The sequence below is a fragment of the Engystomops pustulosus genome, chromosome 10, assembly GCF_040894005.1.
Source record: "Engystomops pustulosus chromosome 10, aEngPut4.maternal, whole genome shotgun sequence".
Classification (NCBI taxonomy): Eukaryota; Metazoa; Chordata; class Amphibia; order Anura; family Leptodactylidae; genus Engystomops; species Engystomops pustulosus.
The window spans coordinates 28,508,864-28,535,533 of NC_092420.1; the positions used below are offsets into that span (position 1 = coordinate 28,508,864).

General features: G+C 44.0%; 1 protein-coding gene across 2 annotated transcripts in view; it reads right to left on the minus strand.

Moving 5' to 3' along the window:
• Positions 1-2,120: 2,120 nt before the first annotated feature.
• Positions 2,121-26,670, minus strand: part of EFCC1 (EF-hand and coiled-coil domain containing 1) — a 79,494-nt gene continuing 54,944 nt past the window's right edge. For both annotated transcript variants that reach the window (XM_072127352.1, XM_072127351.1), the window contains exons 5-8: positions 24,942-25,107; positions 12,720-12,878; positions 7,994-8,063; positions 2,121-4,792 (exon numbers count right to left, since the gene is read on the minus strand). In XM_072127352.1, the coding sequence (XP_071983453.1) occupies positions 4,659-4,792; positions 7,994-8,063; positions 12,720-12,878; positions 24,942-25,107 (529 nt within the window). In that variant the 3' untranslated portion in view covers positions 2,121-4,658. The remainder of the gene's footprint in view (positions 4,793-7,993; positions 8,064-12,719; positions 12,879-24,941; positions 25,108-26,670) is intronic.

Genomic DNA, 26,670 nt, shown 5'->3' on the forward strand with positions numbered 1-26,670 from the left:
ACTATCAATTTTTACACTGAAAAGCTTAGGATTAGCCATCCTTAATTCTCTTGTACTTCCCACAAGGAATTCTGGACTGGTCAGATTCCTCTGTAATGTCGCCCTACCACCCGAATATGTAGATACAAGAGTTGTAGGTCAGCAAAGTTAAGTCAACCAGTTACAAAAATTCCAAATTGTAAGCCAAAGGCAAAGTTCCACACCGCAGGTCAAGTTGGTAAGGAAAAGCAAGGGTCCTGGCAGGCTGTAATTTTACAGCAGTACCTAACATTTCTCCAGCAGGACCCAGTGTCATGGTCTGCTATGAGTGGATAGAAGGAGCCTCAGTCTCCTTGCTGCTGCAGCAGTTCTGACTGTCCATACCACTCGCTGGATGATCATCGCACAGGAAATATCAACTACATAACACATTGCTTAAAGGGAATCCGTCACCACAATTTACCGACCCAAACCTTAGTCACAAATATTATCAATGTCTTTGTTTTAATTTTCCAACTGTTCCAAAAGTTTACTAAAGAAATATGTAAATGAGGCTGAAGGGCTTAGCAGAGCACCTCAGGGCTCCGTCTCCACAACAATAACAGTGCCCCCTTCTAAACTTCCACCACCCAGCATCTTCCTGTATCCTGCACTCTACAATAACATAGCTAGCTTCAGGGTTCGGCAAAATTTGGAGTTGGAACTCTATGGTGCTCTGCCAAAACACTTCCACCTTATTTGCATATTTGTGGAGTGACGTTTTGACATGGAAGGAGCAACTGGACAATAAAAAAAAAATCATGGTGACAGATTTAGTTAGATGCTAGTGTTTATTTCCATAATGTCCATGCATTTGGTGCTGCATTTAAGTATTGAGCTTTAGTCTGGTGCTGTATGCATGTGCTAAGCCTAAATCTGGAGCTGTATTTTTGTACAGAGCTTGGTTCTGGAGCTGTATTTATGTACTGAACCAGGTTCTGGTATTTTCTGAGGTGAGTTCTGATGGTGTACTTATGTTATATGATTAGTGCTTATGCTTTATTTGTGTATAAGCTTGTATCTAGTTCTGTATTTATGTTATTCAATTGGTTCTGGTGGTATATTTATATACCAAACCTGGTTCTGGTGTTGAACTTGTTAAGAACTTGGTTCTAATACATTATTTTCCTTGATCTTAATTCTGCTGCATTGTATGTTATAATCTTAATCCAATTGCTGTAATTATTTTACCCCAGTTCTGGTATATATTGAGTGTGGTTCTAGTGCTGTATTTAAGTTTTTTAAACCGCCGTATTTAAAACATAAAATATGTCGCGGAGCTTGCACTTACCTTCACTCAGCCCGGCTCGGTGTATTCCAGTGCGTTCCAGGGAACTTCAGCGCAGCAGCACCACCTGGTGGACGTTGGGGGAACTGCCTTAATAAATCCCGGCCGGACCCGAATCCAGCGCAGAGAACGCGCCGCTGGATAGCGAATGGACCGGGTAAGTAAATCTGCCCCATTATGTATTTGGGTCTGGTGCAGTGTGTAATAAATTTGTTTCTGTTGCTCTATGGTAAGAGCTCAAGTTGGGTGCTATATTTATGTTATCTGATTGGTTCTGGTGCTTTATTTGTGTACCAAGCTTAGTTATGTTACGAGTGTGGCTCTAATACAATAATTATCTTATGACCTTGATTCTACTGTATTTATGTTATAATCTTAGTTCAATTGCTATAATTATGTTATAAGCCAAGTTTTGGTGCTCTAATAAGAGTATTCCATTTGTTCTGGTGCTGTATTTCTATTCTCTATCAATGGTATGCTATATTTATGTTATATTGATATTGTTTCTGTTAGTCTATTTAGTATGAACTGATACTGATGCTGTCTTTATATGTTCTGGTACTGTATGTATATGATAAGCTTGGATAAATTTGGGTGCTACGAGTTTGGGTATTATGCTATAGCTATGTAATAAGCTTGGTTATGTCGATGTTTCTGGTACCAAATGTGGGCCTATTTGAAATGGGTTCTGGGGCTGCAAATTTTCTGAACTTTCTATTATTTGCTAATATTTGCTAAATATAAAGTCAGGCTACTCCACAAGTGCAAAATAAAAAATGAGGGGAACCAATTAAATTGACAACTGAGAACTGAATTGTCCATAAAACAAGATAATTTATTGAATGCAACGTACATATTGAAATCAGCTGCAAAATATGCACACTTTATTTACTGGCCCAGTTGGAAACCTCTATAAAAATAGACCTGCCTAAAATGAACATATAATAATAAGTGCCAAGCTTCAAGCTGATCAAATATCTTTAAGATGTATTTCATAAAAAGAAAAAGCCAATAAGTACATTTTTATTGAGATACCTGCAGGGGTAAAAGAGATTGAAAAAAATATTCTTTATTAACCTCTTTATATTAAAATATCACATTCTATGCATTCTAATCTACATATAGATTCTTATCATCTGTCAGATGTAAATACATTTCTAGGTGTCATCACTTTGCTACGATTATCCGTTCTACCATTGGAATGTTTTGTCAATGTTTATTTCAAGGAAATCTACCATCACAAGCCAGCATAAAATGCTGATGGCCTCCTTCCTTCTAAAATCAACTTTTATCATTATGCTTATGAGCTGTAACTTCACAGGCTGTTACACTGTCTCACACTTCCCCCTCAGCACCTCCCCCTCCCTCTGCCTGATGAACTCACAGCAGCAGTGCAAGTTTTAGCACATGGTGGACGTACACAAGCTTGCGGCTGTATATATGTTTCCCAACGGTCATGTAAATGTAGCCTTATCCAGCATCAGACACAAGGATGAATGTGGCACAGCAGAGAAATGTCTAGTTCCGTTCTAAAGACCGACACATTGATAAATCTCCCACATTTTCTTCTATAGGAGATTGTGGGCCAAATATTTTTCCAAGGGAATCTGATCAGTTGCAAAAAGAAAAACAGAAATATGAATAATTACGTATGGGTTAATTTACTATTTGGCCCTCCATGACAGTGTTTTAATTAAAACAGTTTGGAGCTTTGCTGCCCATCATATTTATTAAAGTGGCACTGGCCCTTTAATAAATGTGTTTGGAAATCAAGGATAGCATATTGAGGAAAAAAAAAATTTGAAAAAGCCTTAAAGGAAATCTATCATTTGTTTTTATGTATTGTAAACCAAACATACCTTGAGAATGCTGTAGCTACACTGATGCAAAAACATATCATATTTATTCCCTGAACTGAGTGGTTTTGCTTAAAAAAAATTATAAAATTATGATAATGAGGCTCGGCCGCTCCTGTGGCTGTCCCGGTGCTTTTCCTCTTACCCTAATTATGCACTGCTCCAGCCTTGTCCTGTCCAGCATAAGCCGAGAATACGTCATCACTTTGTTGTCTCTGACAGGCAGAAGTAATCAATCGCTGCACAATCCCCCAGCTGCTGTATATGAGTCATCCAGCTCAGGTTGATTAGTCCTGTCTGGACAGTTCAGGAAGCTCTGTGTAATGTGTTTATGTACGGCAGCCAGCAGCACCAGGCTTTCCCAATTGTTTTTTGAGCAAAAATCCCTCTCGTTTAAGGAATCAACAAGATATGTTTCCGCATCAGTGTAGCTACAGCATTCTCAAGGTATGTTTGCTTCATAATGCATGAAATCAAATGGTAGATTTCCTTTTAATGCAGTAGCATATTTTTTATTTCTACCAAAAGATCCTCCTTTTATGGTATATTTTAGATATCCCACTATCAATAGGGGTTGTCCACTTTGATAAATCCCTTTCTATTAGAGAAATTCACGAATAATAAGCTAACAAAATGTCTAGCTTTTGGGACTGTCACTAGTCATTCAACTTTTCTACTACTCCACCACAGTGTGAACAAGGCTTTACACTGAAATCACTGTAATGCATGAGAGACACCCTTGTCTGAATAGAATAGTTGAATGAATAGCTGAATAGTTGTTTTCTAGATTCCCTAATAGGGTTCCTGGTAATCTACAGACATTAATGCTTTTATAAAATAAGTAAATACAATATTGGCAAGTACATTGCAGAATAATTCCCATAGGAGGAGCAGATGCAGTTTACTATCCTGTAGTCATTTACAATGTTATCACTTCATTGCTCCATCAGCTTTGTCCCTTACAGTGCGGTTTGTGAGATTTATCGATCTTTTCATCATACTTAATACATCATAGCCGGTGTAAGTCCGCGTTGTGTACACTGTTGAACCATAAGTTTATTAGCTCTGCCGCCCAATCTGTAATATTACTCTCCGGCGCTTTTAGTCTGTGGAGATCTGTCATTTTTATTGCCGCATTCTCATTTTAATTTCGTAATATATTCCAATTTACTGTCACTCTTCCCCATATGACAGTCATTGGCAGAGCTGACTGATGGACTCTCTTCAGGCACATGGAGAATCTGCAGGTATAGCAGGATAAATAATTTTATCTGTGTCAACCAAAGAAAATGTTTCATATGCTCATTTGTTCGCTTCTCCCAGCCATGCTCTGTGCTGGCGCTGTGCGATTCAGATAGGGGAGCGGAGCTTCAGGGAGATGGATTAGTGTCGCTTTTTCCCGTCAAACAATCCAACTGGCTTGATAAAACTCATAGTCGCAGTGTATCCAGCTAGTTACTTGTACATCAAAGATGACCCATAGATGGGGCTGTTGTTCAACAAGATATGACTATGGAGCCCGCCAAAGACTGCCCGCTATCCTCCTCTTCATTGTGTTGGTGATGAAGTAATTCACATACAGAAAGTTCATGGTATAAAGTGTCTAGGACATCAAAGATATGTTCCTTTCCTTAAAAATAAAAAAAATAAGAGAATACGGGGGTTTATACATTTTATACATTTATACATTTAAAAAATCCAATAAAAAACCCTTAAGCACAAATGCAATAAAAGCAAACTAACAAAACTGTGAAAGGATGGAGATTGCAGTTCAAGAATGCAGTACACACCATCTTACCTCTAATTTGTGGTTTGTATAAAATTGGGATACGGTATTATTTGATGCTGTGATGTTTACATCTGAAAAAGCTGGCTTTTCTTTGTGCAGGATTTTTGAGGGAGAAATGGGGTATGTGTCTGATTGTTAAGTGGGGCAACAACAAGCCGCTATTATAACCTTTTTAATCCTAAACTAAGATTAAACACCCGCCCTCATATTGGCTCCTCATTTTGCGGTAGCGTTAAACATTACAGGATTTAGTAAGGCTAAGTTCACACCTGCATATAAAATCTTTTGTCATGGCCTTCCATTATTTTTAGAAACAAAAGCACAACAGCCCGTGTATTTTTGATCTACTATGAAGATACTCCATACTGAAGAGTATAACGGAAACACCCAATGCAGGTGTAAACTGCGCCTAAATAAGACATGTCAGAAGAGGATACAGATTTAATTACCAAAAAAAACTATAACTTTGAGTTTTAGACTACTATACAGGTCTATGTGTAGTTACAGACTACAGTTGTACAAGGCAAAGGTAGAGTAACACATTGGGGCTCATTTACTAAAGGTCCTAACGCCGCACTTTCGTCTGGTTTCCCGAATATTTCCGTTTTGTGCCGAATTGCCCCCGGATTTTGGTGCATCGGCGCAGTCTTGCACGCGACAGAAATCGGGGAGCAGGCTGTCGGACACCTGACGGATTGGGACAAACCGCGGAATTTAAAAATCAAATTGTGTTGCAAGATCAGCACTTACAGGCACCGGGAAGAAGCAGGTGAACTCGGGCGGACCTCGGCACAGCAGCAACACATGCAGGAACTCGGACACACGATGTTAGTGAATCACGCCGGACCCGAATCCTCGTCGGACAACGCACCGTGGGATGGCAACGGGACCGGGTAAGTAAATGTGCCCCATTGTCACTTACTACTGAATTTTCTCATTGCTCCAATACATTCCAGTCCCTGTTGAAGTCTCTTCCTGGGTGTCTCCCGTTATCACATAAAACAAAAGCATAGGGTTGGTACGTTGACTCGCCTCTGCTAGTGCCACCCAGGAAGTTCAGTGCATCAGGGACTATGATTGTAAGAGAGCAGCAGGGGAGCAGAGATGATTCATTACTTAAAGAGAACTTGTCACCCCTAAAGTCATGTATTCTCATGGTTCTCACCTTATTTTCATATTAGTATCAAATTTAGTGGAGGCAGGAGCAGTGTCACTTCAAAAGCCGCTATCTTATGTTCTATCGCACCTAAAAACATGCTGCTGGTGTCATATTAAACATCAGGCATCAGATACAGACAGCTAAAGACAAAGTTGGAGATACAAGCTGCAGATGAAGCTCCAGTTTTTGCCTATTTTAATTGCCTGTATGTCCAGTTCTGTAGCTCACAAAACCATAAGTTTGATGGGATCTGAAATATGAGATTTTTATCTTTAAAGGAAATCAACCAGTTATAAAACAAAAAAACCTACAAATACTCAGCCTGTTCATCCCAACGCTGTCCGGCACTAGTCTTGACATGCTGGGAAAAAAAACCTCATAATAAGAAGCACGAAGCAAGTGCATTAACATGATGTCTGGCGCTTTGGGTTGCACATCCTCACCACATCCCTATCCCATGCTGGGAGAGGGAGGTGGCATCACACGAGAGGCGTCACCTCGCTCTTCCATCTCCAGGCTCCGTGCTGCTAAAGTAAGTTTCTTTTCTAGGTGATCGCAGTGTGTCAAGACTAACGACGGAGGTGAGTATTTGTAAGGTTTTTTTGTTTTAAGTGGTTGATTCCCTTTAATATGATGACACCAGCATCATGTTTATAGGTGCTACAGAAGCAAGGATAGGGGTGTCTGATTTGACACTCCCCCTGCAACCACTAAACTTGACTCATCTCATGTTAAAATAGGATGAGAAGAGTCATATTTGTCTCATTTAGGGGGACATTATTTATAGGTAAGCATATGAAGTTTCAAAGAAAAGACGGGATCATAGAGAGGACATTCTAACCCCTACCTGTGGGGGCTAGTAGTTTGGTGGGGTAAAACCCGGTGACAGGGAAAAATTCTTGCAGTTCTTGAACAAATAATAACTTATATTAAAGTTTATCTAGCAAGTGCAAGATTTGCTTGCTGCGGTCAGTGAGAAGAGAAAGGAAATTAAAAACTTCGGATGACAAGTGATAATGGATGAGATGGGGGGCTCTGCTCCTTGCTGAACACATCCTGGGGACTCAGGACACAAGCCATCAGGAAGCCAGGTAAAACTTTAAAATAAGTTATTGTTAGATCTAAATCGCCAGCATTTTTATAGAAACTGTTTAGGAATATGCTGTTTATTGTCGGTTAGGACTCTAAAAATTGGTTCCCTTTAATGGCCTCTTCTAGATAGTTTTTACATGGATAGTTTTTTATGGATAAAATTATTTACACCAGTAATGCAGTGTGAACACAGCCTTACATTGCCATACTATAGGAAAATTACCATTTTCTACATAGAATGACATAGTATAGCATGGCAAAATGACAAAACTCTAAAAAGATTTCCTTTCACGTGCTTCTCAGTCTTCTGTCATGTCTACAAACTATTGAAAAATATGAAAAGTTTTCCAGGAGTAAAACCACACCTCTTTAAGCTACCTTGTAAGGCAGCTCCCTTAACATCAAGCCTGACCTAGATGAGACCTTATGACATGATGCGGTATTACAACCAAAGCAGTATATCTATTCCAGAAGGTACAAGGTAGCTATAAGAGGCGTGTTTTTACTTATCCCATGCTGAAAAACTTTGCATATTTTCCCAGAATCCCTCTAGTGGAGCATTCATGGCTATAAGACCACGCGCCTACATGGTGGCCTTAATTGCCACTCTTCATAAGGAAAACTCTTACTTCCCGACCCTAGAAACTATTGAAACAGCCCTGCTCCGGCAATACAGTCCTATTCACCAAATGGTATTATCATTACTGTGAACATATCTCTCTAGTTCAATATTGTTATTCTCTATTGTTAGTCAGGGAATATTATCCATGCAAATATAACCATTTTCATACCATGTTGTGGCTCTCGACATCTCTCCAGGGTGTTCAGTAAAACTCTTCCCAATTCCTGATGCGGTATTTCCTAAGATAAAACATCAAAGTGAAATGAATGACCTGTGACAATCAATCACCAAGAAGCAAAAAATGCAAAGCAGCACACAGAAGGCAAATAACAAGGTATGATTTATGGGCGAATTACACAATGGCATATGCACCATACAATGAACGCTGCATACATTACACTATACTGTCGCTGCAAGTTGGATGTGAGAAGACACTTTATCTGGAGCTAAATGAACGGCTGCTACTTCATGTTTTCATAACTGTTTGACACTTACAATTGCACTCCAGACAATGGGGGGAATCTATCAAGGCTGTAGCAGTCATAAAATTGCCCGGCACTGTCCTCTTAATAGATCTGGATGTAAGCTCTGCAAGGTCGGACCTGTTTAGACTAGGTCTGATCTGGTGGAGATTTTAGCTATAGTCTACACCAGTTTCCCGCCAGAGACCTTGGTTTCCACGTTTAGTGTACGTCCCATTTTTTGGACCACTTCTCACTGCTAGGCTACTAATATGAGAAAAACAACCCATTAACCCAAGCATGTGACAAATATACCTGTGGGTGCGGAAAGTATTCAGAGCCCTTTAAATTTTTCACCCTTTGCTTCATTGCAGCCAATAGGTAAGATAGAAAAAAAAAATATTTTGCTCATTAATATAAACTCTGCACCCCATCAAAAAAACTGTAAAAAAAGAAAAACTGAAGTATTGAGACCCTTTGTTGTGACACTCATATTTAACTGAAATGCTGTCTATTTCCTTCTGATCCTCTTTGAGATGGTTCAACTCCTTTACTTGCTGTGTTTAATTAAACTGCTTGGACTTGATTCGGAAAGGCATACACCTATATTAGACCTTACAGCTTACAGTGCATGTCAGAGCACATGAGAATCACAAGGTCTAAGGAACTGCCCAAGGAGCCAAGACACAGAATTGTGGAGAGGCACAGATCTAACCAAGGTTACAAAAGAATGTATGCATCCCTTAAGATTCTTAAGAGCACAGTGGCCTCCATAATCCTTAAATGGAAGAATTAGGATGACTACAACTCTTCCTCAACCTAGCTGTCCAGCCATACTAAGCAATAATGACAGAAGAGCCTTGGTGAGAGAGGTAAAAAGAACCCCACAATCACTGTGACTGAGCTCCAGAGATGTAGTTGGGAGATGGGAGAAAGTTCCACAAAGTAAACTAACACTGCAGCCTTCAGCAGTTGGGGCTTTATGGCAGAGTGTCCGACGGAAGCCTCTCCTCAGTGCAAAACATATTAAAGCGGCATACAATGTGCAAAAAACCACATGAAGAACCACATGAACCAGACTATGAGAAATAAGATTCACTGGTCTGATGAGATGAAGATTGAACTTTTTGGAGGTAATTCTAAGTAGTATGTAGGGAGAAAACCAGGCACTGCTCATCACCTGCCAAAAACAATCTCAACAGTGACACATGGTGGTGGCAGCATCAGGCTATGAGAGTTTTTTCGGCTGCAGGGGCATAATTACTAGTTACAATTGAAGGAAAGATGAATGCGGCCAAGTACAGAGATATCCTGGATGAAAACCTTTTCCAGAGTGTTCTGGACCTCAGACTGGGCTGAAGGTTCACCTTCCAACAATACAATGACCCCAAGCACACAGCCAAAATAACAAAGCAGTGGCTTCAGAACAAATCTGTGACCATCCCTGACTGGCACAGCCAGTTTCCACCAATGTCCACCATCCAACCTGAGGGAACTGGAGAGGATCTGCAAGAAAGAGGCATAGGATCCCCAAACCCAGGTGTAGAAAACTTGTAGCATCTTCCCAAGAAGCCTCCTGGCTGCACCAGCTCCAAAGCTGCTTCTACTCAATACTGAGCAATGGGGTTGAACACTTACGACCATGTGATATTTCAGTTTTTCTTGTTTAATAAATTAGCAAAAATATCTACATTTCTGTTTTTTTGTCTGTGAAGATGAGGTGCAGTGTGTAAAATGTTTTTTAATCTTACCAATTGGCTCCAAAGAAACAGAGAGTGAAAATTTTAAAGTGAACTGATTACTTTCCGTACCCACTGTATCTGACTTTATGCGGTTACCCTGGACTTTGTTGCAGGAAACCAACAGGTCGCTACCCCAGATGTAGTCCAAAATTAATTGAGATATACCAAAGGAACAGGTGAAGCTGTAGTCACAGGACAAGCCGAGGTGAGTACAGGTGGACATCAGGGCAGTGGAAAGAGATGTGTATATGGGCAGGTATGCACACTTTGTTAACACTAATTACAATAGTAGCTAGTCTTATAGGAATGGAGCTGGCAGCCAACGGGAAAAGGAAACTGGTGCCTGAAAGCCTCCAGGACTACATTTGTTTTCTCCTACTAAGGAAAAACAACTATCTAGACTGAATTGTACTGGTTCTTGAGCTAAAGAATATATGACACCAATGTGGAAATACTTTGTTCTAAATATCCAGGGACACTTTATTGTGTTGGAACGTCCTTGTTATTCCAAGGTTACAACTAGGAACATTTGGATTTCCTAGACCAGTGGTGGCGAACCCATGGCACTGGTGCCAGAGGCGGCACTCGGAGCCCTCTCTGTGGGCACCCAGGCCATCACTCCATCATGAAGTTCACCAGACAGGACACAAAGAATCTTCCTACAGAATCTTCCTACAATGATTAGCAAATTTGCCCTCCTCCTTTCAGCTGCCTTGGTGTCTTTAGGAGGCTGAACAATTTAAAGTTGTCAAAGAACAAGGAAAAATAAATTACTGCTTAAATTGCTGCGCTGGCACTGTGCAATAAATAAGCGGCTTTTGGTTGAAGTTTGGGCACTCAGGCTCTAAAAGGTTTGCCATCACTGTCCTAGACCTTCTACAACTCCATGAGTTTGACAGAGAGTGGGCTCCCTCCAGGCCGCTAAGGGTGCATCTGCTGAACTTGGTATTTATAGCAATGTGCTATAATCATTTAAATTCAATTTATTGTAATCATATAAACTCTCAGGAGTTATGGAGCAATAAAAAACCTTCTTGGTATTATCTAATGCTAGTTATAACTACGATATGTGAAATATTTCTTACATCTGAAGAGTAGACAGCGTCTATTTGTCAAAAACAACCACAAGATTTGTAATAAACTTGTTCTCTGGCTTTATGAATACAGCTCCTTTATTAAAATGCTCTGCATATATTATCCAAATGTGTTTTCCAGTGAAGGGAATGGATTACTGAATGCTTGTAAATGTTAACAAGTCTGCATATAAAGAGAGGTATTAGGATAGTGTCATTTGTGCTGCCCATTAAGTAAAGTCTCATTTCCATGAAACGTCCTGAAGAAAGGATATGACTGAGATAACACTGTATTTACAGCGTGTCCCAGCAGTAAATGGTCTATCATTGTCTGAGGCTCCACCAGCTTCTCTCCATGTCATTACTAATATTTAAAAGAAAAATATTTATTTTCGACTCTGCGCTTCCAGAGAATCACACCCATACATATTCATAAAGAATGGCTGAGAAAGTCACGGCGGAGGAATGGCGGGGCTCGCTAGAATAACTGAATTATTCCTGATGAGAGAATATGAAAATCTATAAAATGCTAATGAATGACTGGGGTCAAAAAAGCCAGGGAGCTTAAAATGGAAGGAGCGCATATCCTAATAGAGAAGATTTTCCTATCTTGATATTACTTGTTATTTAGTATTACAAGGGCATTCATTATTCAATCTGTGTATATATACTAAATCTATAAGACTGAGAAAGCTTCGGACTGTCTTGGAGATCTGCAGTTCTTTGTTGACTGCTGCTTTAAATGTCAACTTGGAAATTGGATATAGGAAAGGGTTTCAGAATGGGACCTTTAAAGGATCGCCATGCACCAGAATCGATGTACAATGAGGTATGTCTGGTGAACAAATCTTCTGACAATATAACATTTTTAGTGCCTATTGTTGATTCAAACACTATAAAGATTAGGGACTAATTCACACCAAACTATGGGGGATGTATATACGGCTGCAAGCGTGTGGCCCTACAAACGTCCCCATAGACAGCACTAGGGGCACAGAGCAATACAGTGCCTCAGACGTGTGGCACCGTACCACTCTGTACATGTCCTATCCTTCCCTGTGTGCACGGCCGTGTGCCATGCATCTCTATGGAGAGGGGAGGGGTCGTCCCTCCAACTCTCCAGCGCTCCGGACATATGCCTGTCCGGCTATGGTCAGACGGGCATATGTTCGTGTGAATTTGCCCCATGAGACAGCAGACAGAAGAAGAATGATCTTTCTGAGAACAATCAAGAACATTATTTTACTTAAACATGACAGAACTTTCTAAAAAAAACTACTGACAAAATCTTTTGAGATACTTTGCCACAAGCTTTTGAAACACTATTGTTGTGGACTACTATGAAAACTACACCAAAGTTTTTAAAGAGTGGTTCTGAGAATAGTGTAGGCTTCAACTACACATTCAACCCCATTAAAGGAAACCTACCATGAGGAATCAACAGGAGTAGATCTGATGGTATTTTCCTCCAGCCTGCCTCTGCCCTAATCTGTAATGTAATAATCTTGGAACCTAACTTGTTAAAAACTTTATTTTAGTAATATGTAAATTAACTGCAGAGAGCCAGTGGTTGTGATGGGACCGAATTTTACCATTGATTTAAACGACCGTTATCTTACCATATCCCGCAGCTGCTGAAGGAGTTGTAACACATCAAGAAGTTTTTCCTCAACTAGAGACAGGCGGACCCTCTCTGTCTCCAGCATCTGAAGGTCTATCCTAAGTAGCTCAATATCCTCAACTTTCCTTTCCAGTTCCTCGATAAATGGCTCTTTGATCTAGAAAAATGTAAATAATATCAATACTGCATCTTAAAATATATAATAGCAAACAATAGAATCTTAATGTAAACATTTTTATAAACATGAAAACACACATTGGGGCACATTTACTAAGGGCTTTGCGCCAGTTTTCTGTCAGACTTTGCATTTTTCTTTTAGGTGTAAACTGCTTGCACAGGTATTTAAAGGAAACCTATAGAGATGAGCGAACACTAAAATGCTCGGGTACTCGTTATTCGAGACGAACTTTTCCCGATGCTCGAGTGCTCGTCTCGAATAACGAACCCCATTGAAGTCAATGGGAGACTCGAGCATTTTTCAAGGGGACCAAGGCTCTGCACAGGGAAGCTTGGCCAAACACCTGGGAACCTCAGAAAAGGATGGAAACACCACGGAAATGGACAGGAAACAGCAGGGGCAGCATGCATGGATGCCTCTGAGGCTGCTTAAACGCACCATTATGCCAAAATTATGGGCAACAGCATGGCCATGACAGAGTGACAGAATGAAGCTAGATAGCATCTAAAACATGCAATAATTGACCCTGACACTATAGGGGACGGCATGCAGAGGCAGCGGCAGCAGGCTAGAGAGTGTCATGGCGACATACCCTAAATGGACTCAGGCTTCAAACCAATGGGTGGCAGAGAGGAACCAAAGGAGGTGAGCAAGAAGTGCTCAAATAATATCGGTACATGATAAAAGTTTGCCAGTATATTTTGTGGATTACACAGCAGGGTGGCGACAAAGTTAACATGGAAGCCATGAAAACAACCCAAAATTCTGCCTGACACAGCTCGTTTGATAAGGGGACCATGTATGGAGGCAGTGAACTAGTAGTAGATTAAAGGTGCTGCAGTTAAAACTATGTTAGTTGGATCTTGGCATGGAGCTGGCGCTCCGCTGCCAGGCGAGCTTTCGCCAATCCAAGCCCCTGTCTCTAGGCTACTCCCCAAACAGCACTTCTAAGAACCTTTTGTATAAGATCAAGTGTAGTAGCGTTCTTATAAGTTTAGGATATGCCGGGTGAGGGGAATGTAAACAGATGCGCAAGAAGCGCATGATGCGCATGGAGCTGGCGCTCCGCTGCCAGGCGAGCTTTCGCAAATCCAAGCCCCTGTCTCTAGGCTACTCCCCAAACAGCACTTTTGTATAAGATCAAGTGTAGTAGCGTTCTTATAAGTTTAGGATATGGCGGGTGAGGGGAATGTAAACAGATGCGCAAGAAGCGCTGAAATAATATCCCTAAATGGTAAAAGTTTGCAAGTATATTTTGTGGATTACACAGCAGGGTGGCGACAAAGTTAACAACTTTGATGTGGAATCCATGAAAACAACCCAAATTTCTGCCTGACACACCTCGTTTGATAAAGGGACGATGTATGGAGGCAGCTATATGGACGACTTTTGGAGGTAGGAATGGAGACAACGTGTGGAGGCTGCTATGGAGACAATTTAATTTGGATAGTGCCTGTATGTGGCAGTCCCAAACATTTTTCAAACCAGAGGAGCAGGTAGGTGGCCCTCCAGTAAAATGGGATAGATTGAGTGCCTGTATGTGGCAGTCCCAAAAATTGTTCAAACCAGAGGAGCAGGTAGGTGGCCCTCCAGTAAAATGGAATAGATTGAGTGCCTGTATGTGGCAGTCCCAAAAATTGTTCAAACCAGAGGAGCAGGTAGGTGGCCCTGCAGTAAAATGGAATAGATTGAGTGCCTGTATGTGGCAGTCCCAAAAATGTTTCAAACCAGAGGAGCAGGTAGGTGGCCCTCCAGTAAAATGGGATAGATTGAGTGCCTGTATGTGGCAGTCCCAAAAATGTTTCAAACCAGAGGAGCAGGTAGGTGGCCCTCCAGTAAAATGGGATAGATTGAGTGCCTGTATGTGGCAGTCCCAAAAATGTTTCAAACCAGAGGAGCAGGTAGGTGGCCCTCCAGTAAAATGGAATAGATTGAGTGCCTGTATGTGGCAGTCCCAAAAATTGTTCAAACCAGAGGAGCAGGTAGGTGGCCCTCCAGTAAAATGGGATAGATTGAGTGCCTGTATGTGGCAGTCCCAAAAATGTTTCAAACCAGAGGAGCAGGTAGGTGGCCCTCCAGTAAAATGGAATAGATTGAGTGCCTGTATGTGGCAGTCCCAAAAATTGTTCAAACCAGAGGAGCAGGTAGGTGGCCCTCCAGTAAAATGGAATAGATTGAGTGCCTGTATGTGGCAGTCCCAAAAATGTTTCAAACCAGAGGAGCAGGTAGGTGGCCCTCCAGTAAAATGGGATAGATTGAGTGCCTGTATGTGGCAGTCCCAAAAATGTTTCAAACCAGAGGAGCAGGTAGGTGGCCCTCCAGTAAAATGGAATAGATTGAGTGCCTGTATGTGGCAGTCCCAAAAATTGTTCAAACCAGAGGAGCAGGTAGGTGGCCCTCCAGTAAAATGGGATAGATTGAGTGCCTGTATGTGGCAGTCCCAAAAATGTTTCAAACCAGAGGAGCAGGTAGGTGGCCCTCCAGTAAAATGGAATAGATTGAGTGCCTGTATGTGGCAGTCCCAAAAATTCTTCAAACCAGAGGAGCAGGTAGGTGGCCCTCCAGTAAAATGGAATAGATTGAGTGCCTGTATGTGGCAGTCCCAAAAATTGTTCAAACCAGAGGACCGGGTAGGTGGCCCTCCAGAAAAATGGAATAGATTGAGTGCCTGTATGTGGCACTCACAAAAATTGTTTCAAACAGAGGACCGGGTAGGTGGCCCTCCAGAAAAATTAAATGCATGAAGTATAGCAAGAGCCAGTGGGCCCTGTCAAAAAATAGCCATTTTCCTCTGCTTTACTGTACAAAGAGGAGGAGAAGGAGGAAAATGAGGAGGAGGAGGAGGAGTGGATCAATTATTCAGGTTGAGCTTCCTTCACCTGGTGGAGATTGGAAATTCTGAGAAATCCAGCCTTTATTCATTTTAATAAGCGTCAGCCTGTCAGCGCTGTCAGTCGACAGGCGTGTACGCTTATCGGTGATGATGCCACCAGCTGCACTGAAAACCCGCTCGGACAAGACGCTAGCGGCAGGGCAGGCAAGAACCTCCAAGGCGTACAGCGCCAGTTCGTGCCACATGTCCAGCTTTGAAACCCAGTAGTTGTAGGGAGCTGTGTGATCATTTAGGACGATGGTATGGTCAGCTACGTACTCCCTCACCATCTTTCTGTAAAGATCAGCCCTACTCTGCCGAGACTGGGGACAGGTGACAGTGTCTTGCTGGGGTGACATAAAGCTGGCAAAAGCCTTGTAAAGCGTACCCTTGCCAGTGCTGGACAAGCTGCCTGCTCGCCTACTCTCCCTCGCTACTTGTCCCGCAGAACTACGCACTCTGCCGCTAGCGCTGTCAGAAGGGAAATACTGTTTCAGCTTGTGCACCAGGGCCTGCTGGTATTCATGCATTCTCACACTCCTTTCCTCTGCAGGGATGAGAGTGGCAAGATTTTGCTTGTACCGTGGGTCCAGGAGAGTGAACACCCAGTAATCGGTGCTGGAATAAATTCTTTGAACGCGAGGGTCACGGGATAGGCAGCCTAGCATGAAATCTGCCATATGCGCCAGAGTACCAACGCGTAAGAATTCACTCCCCTCACTGGCCTGACTGTCCATTTCCTCCTCCTCCAACTCCTCCAACTCCTCTTCTTCTGCCCATACACGCTGAACAGTGAAGGACTCAACAATGGTCCCCTCTTGTGTCTCGCCAACATTCTCCTCCTCTTCCTCCTCATCCTCCTCCACCTCCACCTCCTCCGATATGCGCTGAGAAACAGACCTCAGGGTGCTTTGGCTATCAACAAGGGAATATTCTTCCCCCGTCTCTTGTGACGAGCGCAAAGCTTCCGACTTCATGCTGACCAGAGAGTTTTTCAACAGGCCAAGCAGCGGGATGGTGAGGCTGATGATGGCGGCATCGCCACTGACCATCTGTGTTGACTCCTCAAAGTTACTCAGCACCTGACAGATATCAGACATCCACGTCCACTCCTCATTGTAGACTTGAGGAAGCTGACTGACCTGACTACCAGTTCTGGTGGAAGTTGACATCTGGCAGTCTACAATCGCTCTGCGCTGCTGGTAAACTCTGGATAACATGGTCAGTGTTGAATTCCACCTCGTGGGCACGTCGCACAACAGTCGGTGAGCGGGCAGTTGGAGGCGGCGCTGCGCTGCCCTGAGAGTGGCAGCATCTGGGCTGGACTTCCTGAAATGCGCACAGATGCGGCGCACCTTCGTGAGCAAATCAGACAGATTGGGGTATGTCTTGAGGAAACGCTGCACTATCAGATTTAACACATGGGCCAGGCATGGCACATGTGTCAGTCTGCCGAGTTGCAGAGCCGCCACCAGGTTACGGCCGTTGTCACACACAACCATTCCCGGCTTGAGGTTCAGCGGTGCCAGCCACAGATCAGTCTGCGCCGTGATGCCCTGTAATAGCTCTTGGGCGGTGTGCCTTTTGTCGCCTAGGCTCAGCAGTTTGAGCACCGCCTGCTGTCGCTTAGCGACGGCACTGCTGCTGTGCCTAGAGCTACCGACTGATGGCGCCGTGCCCACGGATGGTAGTTCGGAGGAGGAGGTGGAGGAGGGGTGGGAGGAGGAGGAGGCATAGTAGGCCTGAAACACCTGGACCGAGGTAGGCCCCGCAATCCTCGGCGTCGGCAGTATATGAGCAGCCCCAGGGTCAGTCTCGGTCCCAGCCTCCACCAAGTTAACCCAATGTGCCGTCAGCGATATATAGTGGCCCTGCCCGGCAGCACTCGTCCACGTGTCCGTGGTCAGGTGGACCTTGTCAGAAACGGCGTTGGTCAGGGCACGGATGATGTTGTCTGACACGTGCTGGTGCAGGGCTGGGACGGCACATCGGGAAAAGTAGTGGCGGCTGGGGACCGAATACCGAGGGGCGGCCGCCGCCATGAGGTTGCGAAAGGCCTCGGTCTCTACTAGCCTATAGGGCAGCATCTCCAGGCTAAGCAATCTGGAGATGTGCACATTAAGGGCTTGGGCGTGCGGGTGGGTTGCACTATATTTGCGTTTCCGCTCCAGCGTCTGGGGTATGGAGAGCTGAACGCTGGTGGATGCTGTGGAGGATCGTGGAGGCGACGATGGGGTTTTTGGGCCAGGGTCCTGGGCAGGGGGCTGACTAGCAGCTGACACAGGGGAAGGAGCAGTGGTGTGCACGGCCGGAGGTGAACGGGCTTGTTGCCACTGAGTGGGGTGCTTAGCATTCATATGCCTGCGCATACTGGTGGTAGTTAAGCTAGTAGTGGTGGAACCCCTGCTGAGCCTGGTTTGGCAAATGTTGCACACCACAGTCCGTCGGTCATCCGGTGTTTCCTTAAAGAACCTCCACACTTCTGAAGATCTAGCCCTCGCCGCAAGAGCCCTCACCACGGGAGCTTCACTAGTTGACAGTGGCGCTGATGCACCAGCTCTGGCCCTGCCTCTCCGTCTGGCCCCACCACTGCCTCTTCCAACCTGTTCAGGTCGAGGACTCTCCTCCGTCTCAGAAGCACTGTGTTCACCCGGCCTCTCAACCCAGCTTGGGTCTGTCACCTCATCATCCTCCGATCCCTCAGTCTGCTCCCCCCTCGGACTTCCTGCCCTGACAACAACTTCCCCACTGTCTGACAACCGTGTCTCCTCATCGTCGGACACCTCTTTACACACTTCCACTACGTCAAGAAGGTCATCATCACCCACAGACTGTGACTGGTGGAAAACCTGGGCATCGGAAAATTGCTCAGCAGCAACCGGACAAGTGGTTTGTGACTGTGGGAAGGGTCCAGAAAACAGTTCCTCAGAGTATGCCGGTTCAAATGCCAAATTTTCCTGGGAGGGGGCAGACTGGGGGGGAGGAGGCTGAGGTGCAGGAGCTGGAGGAGTGGGGATTTCGGTGACATGGGTGGACTGCGTGGAAGACTGACTGGTGGTGGACAAATTGCTCGAAGCATTGTCAGCAATCCACGACATCACCTGTTCGCACTGTTCTGGCCTCAACAGTGCTCTACCACGAGTCCCAGTAACTTCAGACATGAACCTAGGGAGTGTAGCTCTGCGGCGTTCCCCTGCTCCCTCATCAGCAGGTGGTGTCTCACCCCGCCCAGGACCACGGCCTCTGACCCCTGCAGTAGTTGGACGCCCACGTCCCCGCCCTCGTCCTCTACCCCTAGCCCTGGGGTTAAACATTTTTAAAATGAGAGTTATAACTTTTTTTTTTTTTTACTTTTTTTTTTTTTTTTGTGTGTTTTTTTTGTGTTTTTTGTTTTTTTTTGTGTTTTTTGTTTTTTTTTGAGTTTTTAGAACCAAACAATCCTATCCTATTGCTATGGCTATTTTCTAGCCAAGTATCAAAGGAAGCACACTACTATGCCAGATGAGATGACACTGAGTTATTGCCTAATAGAAATCCAACCCCTACTGAATTTTGCCACTTCAGCCTTTGCTATGGATATGTGCGCCACTAAGCGCAGAACACAGCGGTCGCAAGTCTCACTACAAATTGCTCAGAATTGGCAAGTACATGCACTGCAGAAACTACAGCCACCAGCAGATCAACCAGAAATCAAATATATAGAATGCTACTGTAGGCTTCAAGAAGCTATTTGTATTCTCCTATGGCTATTTTCTAGCCAAGTATCAAAGGAAGCACACTACTATGCCAGATGAGATGACACTGAGTTATTGCCTAATAGAAATCCAACCCCTACTGAATTTTGCCACTTCAGCCTTTGCTATGGATATGTGCGCCACTAAGCGCAGAACACAGCGGTCGCAAGTCTCACTACAAATTGCTCAGAATTGGCAAGTACATGCACTGCAGAAACTACAGCCACCAGCAGATCAACCAGAAATCAAATATATAGAACGCTACTGTAGGCTTCAAGAAGCTATTTGTATTCTCCTATGGCTATTTTCTAGCCAAGTATCAAAGGAAGCACACTACTATGCCAGATGAGATGACACTGAGTTATTGCCTAATAGAAATCCAACCCCTACTGAATTTTCCCACTTCAGCCTTTGCTATGGATATGTGCGCCACTAAGCGCAGAACACAGCGGTCGCAAGTCTCACTACAAATTGCTCAGAATTGGCAAGTACATGCACTGCAGAAACTACAGCCACCAGCAGATCAACCAGAAATCAAATATATAGAATGCTACTGTAGGCTTCAAGAAGCTATTTGTATTCTCCTATGGCTATTTTCTAGCCAAGTATCAAAGGAAGCACACTACTATGCCAGATGAGATGACACTGAGTTATTGCCTAATAGAAATCCAACCCCTACTGAATTTTGCCACTTCAGCCTTTGCTATGGATATGTGCGCCACTAAGCGCAGAACACAGCGGTCGCAAGTCTCACTACAAATTGCTCAGAATTGGCAAGTACATGCACTGCAGAAACTACAGCCACCAGCAGATCAACCAGAAATCAAATATATAGAACGCTACTGTAGGCTTCAAGAAGCTATTTGTATTCTCCTATGGCTATTTTCTAGCCAAGTATCAAAGGAAGCACACTACTATGCCAGATGAGATGACACTGAGTTATTGCCTAATAGAAATCCAACCCCTACTGAATTTTCCCACTTCAGCCTTTGCTATGGATATGTGCGCCACTAAGCGCAGAACACAGCGGTCGCAAGTCTCACTACAAATTGCTCAGAATTGGCAAGTACATGCACTGCAGAAACTACAGCCACCAGCAGATCAACCAGAAATCAAATATATAGAACGCTACTGTAGGCTTCAAGAAGCTATTTGTATTCTCCTATGGCTATTTTCTAGCCAAGTATCAAAGGAAGCACACTACTATGCCAGATGAGATGACACTGAGTTATTGCCTAATAGAAATCCAACCCCTACTGAATTTTCCCACTTCAGCCTTTGCTATGGATATGTGCGCCACTAAGCGCAGAACACAGCGGTCGCAAGTCTCACTACAAATTGCTCAGAATTGGCAAGTACATGCACTGCAGAAACTACAGCCACCAGCAGATCAACCAGAAATCAAATATATAGAACGCTACTGTAGGCTTCAAGAAGCTATTTGTATTCTCCTATGGCTATTTTCTAGCCAAGTATCAAAGGAAGCACACTACTATGCCAGATGAGATGACACTGAGTTATTGCCTAATAGAAATCCAACCCCTACTGAATTTTCCCACTTCAGCCTTTGCTATGGATATGTGCGCCACTAAGCGCAGAACACAGCGGTCGCAAGTCTCACTACAAATTGCTCAGAATTGGCAAGTACATGCACTGCAGAAACTACAGCCACCAGCAGATCAACCAGAAATCAAATATATAGAACGCTACTGTAGGCTTCAAGAAGCTATTTGTATTCTCCTATGGCTATTTTCTAGCCAAGTATCAAAGGAAGCACACTACTATGCCAGATGAGATGACACTGAGTTATTGCCTAATAGAAATCCAACCCCTACTGAATTTTCCCACTTCAGCCTTTGCTATGGATATGTGCGCCACTAAGCGCAGAACACAGCGGTCGCAAGTCTCACTACAAATTGCTCAGAATTGGCAAGTACATGCACTGCAGAAACTACAGCCACCAGCAGATCAACCAGAAATCAAATATATAGAACGCTACTGTAGGCTTCAAGAAGCTATTTGTATTCTCCTATGGCTATTTTCTAGCCAAGTATCAAAGGAAGCACACTACTATGCCAGATGAGATGACACTGAGTTATTGCCTAATAGAAATCCAACCCCTACTGAATTTTCCCACTTCGGTCTTTGCTATGGATATGTGTGCCACTAAGAGCTAAACACAACGGTAGCAAGTCCCCCTGCTAATTCCTCACAAAATGGTAAAAGATGCAAATTAAAATAAAAAAAGTAGAACGTTATTGTAGCCCTAAGAAGGGCTGTTGGGTTCTTTGAGAATCACTCCTGCCTAACAGTAAGCTAATAGAACACCCTAACGCTTTCCCTGACCAGCAGCAGCTCTCTCCCTAGCGGCATCCAGAGACAGAATGATCCGAGCAGCGCGGCCAGCGGCTAGTCTATCCCAGGGTCACCTGATCTGGCCAGCCAACCACTGCTATCGACGTGTAAGGGTACCACGTCATGCTGGGTGGAGTGCAGAGTCTCCTGGCTTGTGATTGGCTCTGTTTCTGGCCGCCAAAAAGCAAAACGGCGGGAGCTGCCATTTTCTCGAGCGGGCAAAGTATTCGTCCGAGCAACGAGCAGTTTCGAGTACCCTAATGCTCGACCGAGCATCAAGCTCGGACGAGCATGTTCGCTCATCTCTAGAAACCTACCATCTCGGATCTACCTATTAATGTAGATCCGGTGGCAGGTTCAACTAATGAATGACATTATTTAGTTAGATAGTCTATGCAGAGTGCGGACAAGTGTGCACAGCTACCAGGGCGTGTAGCTTCAGCTCCGGTTACTCCATGCCCCAGTAGCCTCTTTCAGATGTTTGCATATTAGGGCAATAAAAGATTTATAAAGTAAGAGGACACTCAAGGATTAGCCCTAAAAAGGGCTAACATGTCATCAATTAGTTGAACCTGCCACTGGTAAGTTTCATTTAAATACCTGTGCAAGTAGTTTACACCTAAAAAAGTGTCCGTGCCAGATACCGTATATGTCGCAAGCCACCCTTTTGTGTCTGCACTTATCTTCATGGGACAGAAATTTCTGAACTGAAGGGGATGTTCTTGTGTCCGACAGAATTGTGTTGCACCCTCTATGATAAAAGTGCACCAAAAAAAAATGGTGCACTCTTTCGGAGCTGTGTGTAGGGCACCAGATTCATGAAGAACGTGGGCCAGAAATTCTTAATTTCGTGCCCTCTTTAACTTTAGTACTTTAGAAACCATTACACTAAAACATGAAAACTGAGACATGGCCCTTGGTAAATGTGGCCCAATATTTCAAAACTGCTGTGAATTTCTGGTTGATAATGCAATATTGGGAGGAAAATGTGTCAAGCCCAGGATGCCAAAATTTTGCTTTGAACACTAGAAAAATACTGTATACTCGTGTATAAGCCGAGTTTTTCAGCACAAAAAATGTGCTGAAAAACGTCCCCTCGGCTTATACACGAGTCGATACACACACATTATATATATATATATATAGAAATATTTAAAAAATAATAAACTTATATACTCACCCTCCGGTGGTCCCGACGTGCAGCGCTGCTCCCCCGATGTCCGCACGGGTCCTCTTCTGGCTTCCGCGCCCGTGCTCGTCTTCTTTCTTTTCTAACTTCGTGCTGGGCGCTGCCATGTTTTTCTACCAGGCCGCGGAAGCCAGAAGAGAACCCGCACGGACATCGGGGGAGCAGCGCTGCACGTCAGGGCCACCGGAGGGTGAGTATATAAGTTTATTATTTTTTTTTTAATGCTGGGCTGGGCTATATACTACTGGGGGCAGTGCTGTATACTACTGGGGGCAGGCTGTATATTACTGGGGGCAGGCTGTAAACTACTGGGGGCAGGCTGTATACTACTGGGGGCAGGCTGTATACTACTGGGGACTAGCTGTATACTACTGGGGTCTGGCTGTATACTACTGGGGACTGGCTGTATACTACTGGGGGCAAGCTGTATACTACTGGGGGCAGGCTGTATACTACTGGGGGCAAGCTGTATACTACTGGGGGCAAGCTGTATACTACTGGCGACTGGCTGTATACTACTGGGGACTGGCTGTATACTACTGGGGTGTCACGGGTGGTCCACATCGCGGGTCGCGGGCTCACCCGTGCTGCTCCGCATCTCACCCGTCCCGGCCGCTGGCTCGCTCCCCTCCGATGTGCGCACCTCCTCCAGATTTAAAGGGCCAGCGCGCCATAAATTGGCCAATTCTACATAAGCCTGCCTCTTCCTGCAAGCCTTTGTGCCTCATAGCCTAAGAGAAAGCTTCCAAGCGAGTATTCCTGCGTTCCTGTCTATTCCTGCGTTCCTGTATTCCTGTGTGTTCCTGCTCCTGAGTCCTGTGTTGCCGTGTTACCCGAGTTCCTCCGTGTTGCTGTGTTCCGTGTGCCTGTGTTCCTGTTCCCACCTGCCTGGACCTCACGTTGCTGACCCCGGACTTGGACCTGACGTTGCATCTCTGCCGCCTGCCCTGACCCCGTGCCTGGACCTGACTACGAGATTGTCATCCGCTAAGGTACCTCAACCTCGGCTGCCACCGCGGGTTAGTCGCACCTGTGGAACGACCTGGTGGTTTCCTGCCGCAGCAAGTCCAACCCGCTTTGCGGCAGGCTCTGGTGAAAACCAGGTGCCACTTGGACTCCACTTGGAGTTCCATCTCCCGCGGTGGTCCAGAGGATCCACTGATCCTGACATGGGGGCAGGCTGTATACTATAGGGGGCTGGCTAGCTACATACTGGTGGGGTCTGTGACCAATGCATTTCCCACCCTCGGGTCGGCTTATACTCGAGTATATACGGTAGGTTTGTTTTTTGTATTTTGTATATTTGGTCTTACTAGAAATAGAATGTAGCAACATTTTGCATCTTTACACCACTTACTCTGCTTTTTAAAAGTGAATGGGAAAGTGGGTCCGGTTGTAACATTCTGAAGGGATAAGCCCAAGAGTTTAACAAATGAAGCCTTTTTTTGCCAGTAAGTGGAAGTGGATGGTAAACGGAAGGTCATATATTACAGAACGTACACCACTAGCTGTAATATGAACTCAGCCTAACTCCAGTATGAATGTGGCATCGAAGTGAATCAGTTTAGAGGAATTACGGCCATTAGGTAATATTGTGTTTTACCCAAAATTACTGCTTTTTATATGACTCCTCCTATATAAATTGTAAACAGATATAATAAAATGCATGACATTATGAAGAGTCCAAAGTGAATAACTGGAAAAATATTTGTCTATGGAAAAGAATGATTTTCTACCTCCATAGAACTTAATTGCTTCTTGCTAATGACCATCCGTCTAGTAGTCCCAGCTATGCACACATTGTCCCAGCTGGTTGTAGTTAAACATAGATATTAGTGACACCTTCTGTCATTGCCTGTAGATGGATCACCTGTTACCTATGTATTAATTACCTCTTCCATCAGCACTTCCAGATCCCTCATTTCCTGCTCTTTAATTGTCAGCTCTTCAGTCAGATTGGAGATCCTTTCCACCAATAACCCAGGGACATCCCTGGGATCAATAACATCAGTTCCAATAATATCAGTCAGGAGCTTCCATATTCTCCTGTCCTCGCACCTATAAATAATAATTTTTTTTTACTTTTGCATAATATAATTGTTATAATAGAGGATTAAAGGAAATCTACCATCAAAATGAAGTATGATAAACCAGTGCACTTATCCAGGCACTGTGACTGCTTATATTTATTATCCATGGCCTCCTTCCTTCTAAAATCTAATTATGCTCCCTCAGCAACAGGGCGTAACTACAGTGGTAGCAGCCATAGCAGCCGCTATGCATCTCGTAGTCAGTGGCGTAACTACCGCCGTAGCAGCCGTAGCAGCTGCTACGGGGCCCTTGAGGTTCAGGGGCCCGGGGATGCACGGACCCTGTGTGCAGTGCTTTGCCAAGTGGTCCGTGAATACACTGCTGGGTGCCTGGCAGATGTGTCCCCGGGCCCCTCCTCTCGGTCCCGGCTTCCGCCCACCTGTCTCCTGGCCCACCCACCTCTCATGGATCACTGACCTGAAACTCCCATTTGCCACCTCCCTGACCCGCCCGCCTGCGTCCCACCAGCCGCCTCCCACCTCCCTTACCTGTCCGCCGGCACACGTGACCGCGGCCCGCCTACCCCCTGCATAGCGGCACAGCTGGCCGATTACACACGGCACAGTTGACAACCACCTGACCACGCCCCCCATCCTCCCGCCCGGTGAACAGCCCCTCTTCCCCTCCCGCCCGGGAAACGAACCCGCCGCACCCGCCCCCCCCTCCCCCGCCCCCCCCCGGCCCGAGCGCACCCACCGCTCCCGCCCCCCCCCCCCCGGCCCGAGCGCACCCCCCCCTCCTGCCCGAACACCCGCCCGCACAACCACCGGAACACCCACCTGAAGACACAGCCGGGTGATCACCCAAACATCCTAAAAGGTAAGTATACACTTATGTATTTATCTGTGTATATACTGTGTATATTGTGTATATATGTATATATTGTGTATATATGTATATACTGTGTATATTGTGTATATATGTATATACTGTGTATATTGTGTATATATGTATATACTGTGTATATTGTGTATATATGTATATACTGTGTATATATGTATATATGTATATACTGTGTATATATGTATATATGTATATACTGTGTATATTGTGTATATATGTGTATATTGTGTATATATGTGTATGTATGTGTATATATTGTGTATATTGTGTATATATGTATATATTGTGTATATATGTATATATGTGTATATTGTGTATATGTATATATGTGTATATTGTGTATATATGTGTATACTGTGTATATATGTATATACTGTGTATATTGTGTATATATGTATATACTGTGTATATATGTATTTACTGTGTATATTGTGTATATATGTATATACTGTGTATATATGTATATATGTATATACTGTGTATATTGTGTATATATGTATATTGTGTATACTGTGTATATACTGTGTATATTGTGTGTATATATGTGTATACTGTGTATATATGTATATACTGTGTTTTTGTATACACTGTGCTTATAGTATGTATGTATATGCTCTATATACTGAATATAGTATACGAGTGTAGAACTTTATGTGTATATAAGTATATTAAGGTGTGTATATATCA